We start from the raw sequence: 10759 nt of genomic DNA, 5'->3' as shown, positions 1-10759 counted from the left end.
GTGTATATACCTTTTTTTTCCTCTCTTTTTTTTTTTTTACATTGGGGAGACTTCTGGAAACATTGTAGCCTACTGTAAGGTCGCATATACACCTCCCTACCAGATAAAACACCAGCTTTTATATTACATGACACATGGCTATCATTTTTTTATTATTTGAATAAATTGGTTATGCCATACACACTAAAACAAAACAAAAATCAACAAACAAATAAACTACCACATTTGTCAATTAAGTCATTATAAGATAGCCTATGCTCAGGGATCCGGTCCTCGGATGCCCAGCCTGTTCCGCCGTCAGCGCGCAACACAAGCTGTCACATACACTCACACAAATATTATCATCGCGCACCGGATCGCTTACACATGCATGGGCAGACCTTGGCGACGCCGCTGAAGAACACACTTTTTTTGGTTGTCCCACGGACAGAGAAAACGGAAGGCATCGCGAACGCCTCCATTCATATTTTATTTAAACGGTACATCACAAGCACCGTCTTACATCCGCGAGCTGCGGGAGTACAAGCACGGCACAGCACCCGGCTACTGCGATTCTGAAAGAGTGTTTGAATGTGTATAAATCGTCAACGCGCGAGCTTCCCTTTCCATCGACACCGTAATGGTTCCTCTCATGGACTAACAGACGAAATAGAAAGCAGCATGTTGCCCATTTTCGCGCTTTGCTGTGTGCTGGCGGCCACATCTGCAACGACTGATGGTAAGCGTCTCATTTTAAGATGTAGTCTAATATCGCTTCATTTAGGCTAGTTGCTCTTGGTGGTGCAAAAAGTAATTTCAGTCTTACCACTCAGTCTACTATAGCCTAGTCTACCATTGAAAGTGAAGCTCCCCGTTTCTAATGTTTGTTGTGTTGCTGTATCAAGCACTACAGAGCTAGTTACCGTCTGTCCATCTCAAGCTTGAGTTGACATGCACATTCGCAACATAAATGCCTCCCCAAAGAAGGAGCGCCATCACATGGAAAATGAGTAAATACAACCTAAGTTCCTCTTGGTGAATAACATTGTCCTTCGATTGTAAAGAGGCGCAGATTAGGACCATGTGGAATAGACAACCCCATCTTCATTCCTTACCCCACTTTGCTTTGTTTATTTTTGTCATTGTTATTGTGTGTGTGTGTGTGTGTGTGTGTGTGTGTGTGTGTGTGTGTGTTGTCATTGTTATTGCGTGTGTCTGTGTGTGTGTGCGCGCGTGCGCATGCTCCCCACGCACGTGTGTTTACATACTTACCTCTGCTCTTTATAAATACTGCTGACAAATGCAGGTAACATAATGGGGTTAATTTGGAAATGTAATGTAAGGTTCAGCATTACATCCAGACACATCCAGAAGTGTCAGGGCTTGGGTCAAGGGAATACATGTAACGGAGGCTAACTAGCACAGAGTTGGCGTGGAACGTTGGTAAACCTCCCTCCGATAGCTTCATACAGTCTCGTGCCGTTGGGCCGAGAGACTAGTCTCTTGGCCCAGCGGTATCGTACTGTGTCTCCCATTGCCGAACCGTTGTAGTTGACGAGGTCGCACGTTCGATCCCCGAGGGGGGTGAACAGGTGCAAGATGACCTCCGTCACAGTGGTGCCGTGACCCGGGATGGGAGTGAGGTTTAAGAGGGAGAGTGTAACGGAGGCTAACTAGCACAGAGTTGGCGTGGAACGTTGGTAAACCTCCCTCCGATAGCTTCATACAGTCTCGTGCCGTTGGGCCGAGAGACTAGTCTCTTGGCCCAGCGGTATCGTACTGTGTCTCCCATTGCCGAACCGTTGTAGTTGACGAGGTCGCACGTTCGATCCCCGAGGGGGGTGAACAGGTGCAAGATGACCTCCGTCACATACACAACAAAGGAGAAAGAAACTAACTCACTCACAATGAGCCAGCTCACAATTTCTCTATGACAATATGTTCTCACCTGTGTACATCACATGGTAAAAAAAACTGTTAGGCATACCAACGGAAACAGACATATTGATAGCACACACCAGCCTGATCTCCCAAAAAATCAATGCTCCTGGACACGGATGTTAAGGACACAAAATCCGTGTCCAGGAGCACGGATTTTGCCATGTTTTGTTTTCCGTGCTCCTGGACACGGAATTGTTTTCCGTGATGGGCACACGGAAGTGCTTTCTATAGGCTATTACCACAGAACTGTGTTAACTCTATCATTAGAAAATATATACCAAATGCTAATCCAAAACAAAATAATGCTATAGCAATTTAAGTTGTGCCCTGACCAAAACCTTCCCTAACCTTAACCTGTCATTTAAGACATATTTTTGAGAAATACCTTTTCCAGTTGGTTGCTAGGTTATCAAACTCATATAATGAATGAAAGAAAACTAGCTTTGCCCAGACCAAAACAATCCCTAACCCTAACCTGTTAGTAAGAAATGTTTTTTTAGACAAAATATTTGAAATTAGAAAAATCCTGCGAAAACACAAGACTGTGGAAACATAGGAAAATAATCACGGAAAATAATTCCGTGTCCAGGAGCACAGAATTTTGGCAAAATCCGTGCTCCTGGACACAGATTTTGTGTCCTTAACATCCGTGTCCAGGAGCACGGAATTTTTGGAGATCATGTTGCACACACATATATAACTTCCACAAGATGCATCGATATGACTTATGTATGGTGGATATAAAGTCTTTCTCTGAGAGTGTAAGAAGATCTGATGTAACAAAATGTAACACAATATGTCTACAGCAGTGAATTTACACACATGCATGTACACACTCTTCACCATACACACACACACACACGCACGCACGCACGCACGCACGCACGCACGCAGGCAGGCAGGCAGGCAGGCAGGCTGGCAGGCAGGCAGGCAGGCAGGCAGGCACGCACACACGCACGCACACTCAATCAATATGACTGATGCTTTTATTTTCTTCTGTTCTGCTGTTCTGATTGGCTGTATCTCTCACTGCTATGAAGTAAATCCAATCAGTCAGCAAGATCATCCAGCGGTTTCTAGTTGGCCCACTATTTATTACAGCCATTTCGGCATCCTCCATGCTCCTAGTCTCTCTCTCTCTCTCTCTCTCTCTCTCTCTCTCTCTCTCTCTCTCTCTCTCCATAGCTTATGAATGAGAAACCCTTTCATTGAGCTAGTAATGGCGTATGAAACAGTAAGTGCTAGGAAGCCATGTCTACCTTTATCTAGATCAGTCAACCTTTTTTGAATAAACGTCCCCTGGACCTCATCACAAGCCTCCCAACACTCCCCTGACCTTGCCACAAGCCCGCCTGCCCGCGCCCCCTTATTAAAGAATAAAATAGACTAATGAACCCTAATGTCAACTAAGCCCCCCTTTCATAAATGTTTTTTTTTTCATACGAACATGGACAGAGCGATTGAATTGTAGCAACTGAGACAATGGCAGTGATTTGAGAGAGACAGAGTGTGCATGCCTGTGTGTTGATGCAGACATGGGAAGACAGAGGGGATATTAGATAGCTTGGATTTGTTCATGGTTTTATGTGTGTGTGTGTGTACTAGTGTTAGTGTATTTTGTGTGTACTGTACCTGTGGGACTAACAGTATATTCTGTGTCTGTGTGTGTGTCTATGAGAATCCATCCCTCCTGGTAACTCTTCCTCTCTTCTGTCTTTCCCCTATTGTTTTTTGTAGCTCCTGGCGAGTCTTTGGCGGAGTTGGAGGATGCCCTGCTGAGGAATCTTTTCAAGGGCTACCAGAAATGGGTGCGACCTGTACTTCATGCCAATGACACCATCACTGTACGCTTTGGACTCAAGATCTCACAGTTGGTGGATGTGGTGAGAACAAAATCAGTGGCTTTGGCATGCATGCACGCCCTCACACACTCTCACACACAAAAGATAGGCATGCCTATTTACCTACCTGAATCTCATTCTCCCCTCAGCCATCATTCGGTGTAATTTCAGTGCACGGAAATTTGGAACGCCCCTTAATTAACTACACAGCATTTGATCTCTGCTCACCTTTCTGAAGGTAGAAATTTGCTTTCTTGCTCGTACCCACCTCCTCCCCGTTCACCTCTCTTCCGTCACTGTTCGGTCGATTTGTCAGGCATCCTGCCCTAGCTTTCTCTCAAGTTCTCGCCATAGATACTGCCCGAGTTCTCTGTGGCGCTCCGTACTGCCGAGCTCGAGAATGTCTACCGCTTTTCTCGGCCGTGGCAGTACTTCAGCACCACGGCCAGCAATCTTGCCCATTACGCAACGTAATCCAACTATCTCAGCTTCTTGAGTGCAGTGGTCCATGCGTGCCCCCGTGAAGCACTTTGATGATCGGTCCACCGTGTGGACAGCTGCTCTCCTGCGAGAACCTCACGATCACGATAGGTCCGTTCTCCAGCGAGAACGAAAATGTATGCATATATGACTAATCCAAATTTCAGATAGTGAACTACTGAACTAATTAATTACATCAATTATACTGCAACTACAACATAGTTAGGTACAGGTGAATCTTACAGTCCCACTATATCTTGACATTATCTGCCATTTTCTACCTGACCAGCATATTTGCCCTTGGTTATGTGAGTACCACTGTGACCAGACTAAAGTCAATTTTTAAGGGCTTTTGTGTCCTAATTGCTTATAGGACAGTCTAGAGCAGTGGTTCCCAACCTTTTTCTTCAAGGACCCATGTTTTTACCATTGTAAGCTTTGGTGACCCAACTGTGCGAGCGCCTGCACGAGAGGGAGTCACATGATACCCTCTGTTTCCTGCGAAAACTCATTTTAGTAATTTTATTCCTCAATTCATCTTTGGTCAAATATAGAATACATGTTTAATAGCACTAACATTTTGTTGCTTCTATGCATATATTAGTTAAAGGCTTTGTCATTTATTCAACATGGGTGATATATGGTATTTGAAATTAAACCCCTTAAAATCCAGAGGGCTTCGCGGCCCCCTGTGGATCTTTGGCGACCCATAGGTTGGGATCCGACCCATAGGTTGGGAACCACTGGTCTAGAGTATGACAGGTAGAGAGTGGGAGAGAGGTGGCATAGGGCTGGCAAAGGACCCAGGCTAGACTCTAACCCGGGTTCCCATCCCCATGCCAGCCCCTACACATACAGTATGTGGAGGGCTTAGCATGCTGCGCCACAGTACCCCCTAAACTATTGTTATTTACCAAATCATGTCACATGCCGTCTATGTGACGGCAATAGAAAGAGGAGGAAAGAGAAATAGCAAAGAACAAGAAAGAACAACAAAATAACAAAACCAAACTTTCTCACTCACATGTACTATTCAGTCACTCTGCCAATGTTATGTATACATGTACAGTATAATGTATTTCTGTCCGTATTAATTAATGGTTGATAAATTATTATTGTAATGTGAAAGTTACTGTAACCTAACAATGCTTCATGCCAGTTTACAAATTAAGTAATCTTTTGTAAAAGTAAAAAGAGCATGCTTTCTCTGCAGTCAAATCCATTCAACCCATTGAGGTGTGGGTTATTGACTTAAAAATTATTTTTGGTTTAGGTTTTGGCGCAGAAATCATTTTATATCAGTGTATACATACATATACATACGTCATTAATAGGCGTGTGAGTGTGTGTGTGTGTGGGAGGGGGGTTACTGATGTATGCATATCACATACATGTTTCACAATGCATTATGAAAGGCATGTTTCCCAAAGAATCGTTTGATGGTTTTGAAAAATTTGCAGTAACACCCAAACATAGGCATACACATACAGGAGTAACAGGGCCTTTCACAGTTGACAGAATTTTCGTGCTTGGAAAGAGAATAGCGAAATGGTGACTGATACTATACTACTAAACCTTATTACTGCACACAGTATATACTGCATCTGTGTTTCTAAGCATAGCCAAGCCCCAGAAATAGCATCATCCTGTCATGTCCAACAGAGCCAGTGCTGTTTGGAGGACTCCTCTGTGAGTTCTCCTGCATCACTGCACACACTACTGCCCTCTTATGGCTATGAGTTGAAAGCACCAGTTCATGGTCTGTCATCTTTTATTATGTCACATGCTCCTCCCCAAACTCCTAACTTCCAAACTAATATTATATTATCAATAGCTCCTCTTCATCAGATCCGAAATAATGCCTCCATGCTATAGAACCATACTTAGAGCTTGGATTTATTAATGATTTAGTGCTTATGTTTTATTTGCTTGTTTTTCCTGTGTCTGCTCTTTCACATTCTAGGATGAAAAGAATCAGCTGATGACTACAAATGTCTGGCTGTGGGAGGTGAGTCTTTGGTACAAGCCGATAGACCTTTACAGTCATTTGGAAGCCAAGCTAAGCTTAGATTTTCGTTAGTCCAGGCTAAATATGGTTTTGTGTATCTGGCTGTGCAGGAGTGGACAGACTATAAGCTGCGCTGGAACCCTGATGACTATGGAGGCATCACATCCATCAGAGTCCCGTCTGAGAGCATCTGGCTTCCTGATATAGTGCTGTATGAGAAGTGAGACTACTCTCACCGCTCCCTCTCTATCTCCTTTTCTATCTTACAATGTATCTGTCTGTCTGTTTGTCACTCTCTCTTCCCCCCCCTCCTCTCCCCTTACCCTCACTTAGTTTAAACACAGACAACAAAAATGCAATGGCTACACATGTCCCCTTTGCTGTTGTTAATGTTGTTTTTCTGTCCTCTGTGAATTAGTGCGGACGGGCGGTTCGAGGGCTCTCTGATGACCAAAGCAATAGTGAAGTGGAACGGCACCATTATGTGGACGCCTCCAGCCAGCTACAAGTCCTCTTGCACCATGGACGTCACCTTTTTCCCCTTTGACCGTCAGAATTGCTCCATGAAGTTTGGCTCTTGGACCTACGATGGCAACATGGTGGACCTGGTGCTGGTGGACCACTATGTGGACCGCAAGGACTTCTTTGACAATGGCGAATGGGAGATCCTCAACGCCACGGGAAACAAGGGCAGCCGGCGAGATGGACTTTACTCCTTCCCGTTTGTCACCTACTCCTTCATCCTGAAGAGGCTCCCGCTCTTCTACACCCTCTTCCTCATCATCCCCTGCCTAGGTCTGTCCTTTCTGACTGTCTTGGTCTTTTACCTGCCGTCAGATGAGGGGGAGAAGCTGTCTCTCTCAACCTCTGTGCTGGTGTCACTTACGGTGTTCCTGCTGGTCATCGAAGAGATCATCCCCTCCTCCTCCAAGGTCATCCCGCTCATTGGGGAGTACCTGCTTTTCATCATGATCTTTGTCACCTTTTCTATCATCGTCACGGTTTTCGTGATCAACGTACACCACCGCTCCTCGGCCACCTACCACCCCATGGCCCCCTGGGTGAAGAGCGTGTTTCTGCAGAGGCTCCCGCGACTGCTGTGTATGCGTGGCCACACAGACCGCTTGCGCTACCCAGACATGGAGCTGCGCAGCCCTGAACTGAAGAGAAAGAAGGGTGGAGCTGGAGCTGGAAGTGGAGGTGGTATGCTGGGGCCGAAGGAGGAGAGCGAATGGGTTTCTATGCTGGAGAAAGCAACTTACTCAGTACGATACATCTCACGCCATATACGCAAAGAGCACTTCATCCGAGAGGTGGGTATAGTGTGTCTTTCAGCTTTACATGAGTGATATCTGCAACTGGACAAATTTCTGTTAATCTTTGTGCTGGTTTTGCAGGTGGTGCAAGATTGGAAGTTTGTGGCGCAGGTCTTAGATCGGATCTTCTTGTGGACCTTTCTCTCTGTGTCTATTTTGGGCACCATCCTCATCTTTACTCCAGCGCTGAATTTGTACTTCAGCACACCCTAGACACACACACACACACACACACACACACACACACACACACACACACACACACACACACACACACACACACACACACACACACACACACACACACACACACAGACTATAAAAGCAAGTAAAAGCAGGTACTGACATCACTCTTGCCTCTGGTCTGGAAATGTAAACTGGTATGTAAACTGACATGAGATCCCCTTGGGAAATGTGTAAATGTGTAAATAACATGTAATTACAACTCTGTCATGTCAATGTATCACCACTGTATTAGATGGATTGTAAATCTGTGTTGTGTCAGAGTAAGGTGCTCCAGCTATTACTTCATTACTTTATGAGTCAGCAGTTGTTTTTTGGGCAAGATTTCAGAGCACGAAACTCTGATGAATGTTGCTTCAGTGTCTCCTGTGGAGTAACCTGGATATACTATTTGCTTTATGGTCCCTTCTGGACCAAGTCATATATAGCACTGTTATGAAATACAACGTAATAGATTTCACTCAAGTGCATTTTCATTTAGCCATTTGCTTCATCATTCCCACTGTTTTGCCTGCGACATGCTTTGTGATGTGACAAAACATTAAAATGTATTTGGAATATGATTGTAAGTTTCATGTTTCACCACTTGACAGCACATGTACTAAAGAGAAATAGGGGGTGAGGAGACATTGTCAGCCTGTAAAAGACAAACTGCAAGCGTCTGTCTTAAATTACCTAAATGACATGCCATAATCTCAATCACACCGTTGACAGGTTACTTACCAAAACATTTTACAAATGGTTTCTCGGAGGAAAGGTGGAAACCCCTCTGCATAATAAATATATCTTGTGTAATCTAGCTGTGATGAATGTCTTTTTGGAGAAGTGCTACTGCCCCATGTTGGCAGGGGTTGGAATTGAATGCACCACAATGTCAATATAACATCTGAAAGATCAGAATCACATTTGCACATTTTCACATTTATTGTGTTTCCTGCTGACCTTAAAAGGGTGTAGACACATATGCAACTACACAGTCCAATTATCCCAACCTCACTAGTACACACCATTCATTGTCCATTCATGTTGACCCAACATGCAACTCAGAAAGCCCTGAAGATCATATCACCCCTCAGGACAATGCATTTGGTCTGTTCAGAAAGTGGTATACTTCCTGGTTATTGTTAGCGTAAATGTGGTCATTTTGGATGTTGGAGGGTGGAAATAAGTCACATAAGTCAAATAAGGCAGTCATCAGAGGAATCCCATTTTCCCAAGTGGCTTTGGGTCATTTCAGCACATCTCTGCAAAAGCAGGTCACTTCTCCTTCTGTAGTTTGGTAACCAGACCAACTTTCTGAGTCAGAAAATGATGGATGGTACTCTCCGAAACTACTTCTCAAAGTTTCTTCAGTTTTCAAAAAAGTCATGCAGCAGAATAGGTGTGTCTTTCCCTTGGACTTGTGGATGAGGCCCTCAGAATCAGAAGTGTGAGGTGACCTACACATGGCATGTGTTCAAGCTGGTATCACTGTGACCACGTTTTAAACCACTGTATGCTTCTGCCAAGGTCTCTGACATGTTTCATGACAAAATCTAGAATTGTGTACACCTTTGTCACAATCAGATCACAGCCTATATTTAAGAAGCCTCACAATACCTTTCAGAACAGGTACAACCCATTTGGAGAAAAAATAAATCTATCTTGTCTCTAGGGTGTGGGGTGTGGTCTTTCGGTACACAGTGTGGTTAGTAAGTTAGTTAGGCCTAGTTAGTTCTAGGAAGGTTGGTACCATATCATGATTAATCCTTTAAAAATTATATTTGCCACATTCACTTGCCCATATGAATGGCAGCACTTGATTACGTGATTACGAGCACTGCGCTTGTCTCAAATGGATAACACGTTTTCCCGTTTACAAACATTTGCACTGTGGGGAGGAGTAAGTAAAGATGCTGAGCAACTAATCACGTGAGTGTGTTTTTGAGTGGCAGTTTCCAAACAATCAAAGGTTGCAGGTCAGGGGTGCAGCTAAAAATGTTGGGCCCCATGAAAGATTCAAATTTCGGGCCCCCAAAATGACAAATTACGTTATCAGCATCCTTCCAGGGGCCCTGTCAATGCTGTTGGGCCCTTAGAATCTGTAACACCTTTCCCCCCCTCGCGGCACCCATGTTGTAGGTTGCACATGCGGACAATATCTGTTCCTGTTTCAAACCAATATCATGTATCATTAATACATTAAAAATAACGATTTATTGCTAGCATTTACTTGCCCAGACGAATGGTATTTCATGGATATCACCCACTATCACCAAACTCAATACCTTCAGGAGTGGTCCAAATGATGCAAAACTACTATGGGTGAGTAGGCCCTATAGAACCGTATTTTAGATTATAAATGTCCTTTAAACCTGTGGCAATATTTAGGCTACTTTACCTAATAATGGACATTGATTGTAGACAAATGATTTGCCTTGGCAACTTAAACAACTGAGTTAAATTAGCCCTTTCAATGCATATTCAATAAACTTGGTAGTTTTGACATGAGTCAGTGTGACTAATACATGTGTTGAGTTGATACGGTAATTTTGGTTCTTAAAACATCTAAATCCTTCATATTTTATTCACTTTGAAATATTTCTGCTTATGGTGATATATATATATATTTAAGTTACAAAGTGCTTCTTTAAGTATTACGAATTTGTGAACTGTAGTCCTGATCAAACCTGCTGAAGTGCTGCCTAAGTTGCAGCTGCCAGCAGGGGGCGATGACACATGACAAGAGAGATGTGCAGCACACACAAACACTGCAACGGTTGGACTCCTTGGAGGTCACACAACTCACAAGGATTATGGTGCCCCCGTTGTACAAGTAGTTCTCTCTTTCCTCTCAGTTTTTGTCAATTGAGACAACACGTTGTCTCACATGAACACAATCATTAAGTGCTCGAGTAGGCCTAGGCCTAAGGGGTAAGACAGAATATTGAGATTGATCCGTAGCCTCTTGC

The 10759-nt window shown here is 43.9% G+C and overlaps 1 protein-coding gene across 1 annotated transcript; it reads left to right on the top strand.

The window, feature by feature from the left end:
- Nucleotides 1-639: 639 nt before the first annotated feature.
- Nucleotides 640-7778, top strand: chrnb3a (cholinergic receptor nicotinic beta 3 subunit a). Its single transcript, XM_063220107.1, has 6 exons — nt 640-718; nt 3658-3803; nt 6205-6249; nt 6360-6469; nt 6668-7562; nt 7647-7778. The coding sequence occupies exons 1-6, from the start codon at nt 661-663 to the stop codon at nt 7776-7778; spliced, it is 1386 nt and encodes a 461-aa protein (XP_063076177.1). The 5' UTR covers nt 640-660.
- The last annotated feature ends 2981 nt before the right edge of the window (nt 7779-10759 follow it).

This window comes from Engraulis encrasicolus, chromosome 16, assembly GCF_034702125.1.
Source record: "Engraulis encrasicolus isolate BLACKSEA-1 chromosome 16, IST_EnEncr_1.0, whole genome shotgun sequence".
NCBI lineage: Eukaryota > Metazoa > Chordata > Actinopteri > Clupeiformes > Engraulidae > Engraulis > Engraulis encrasicolus.
This window is presented reverse-complemented; position numbering and strand designations above follow the sequence as displayed.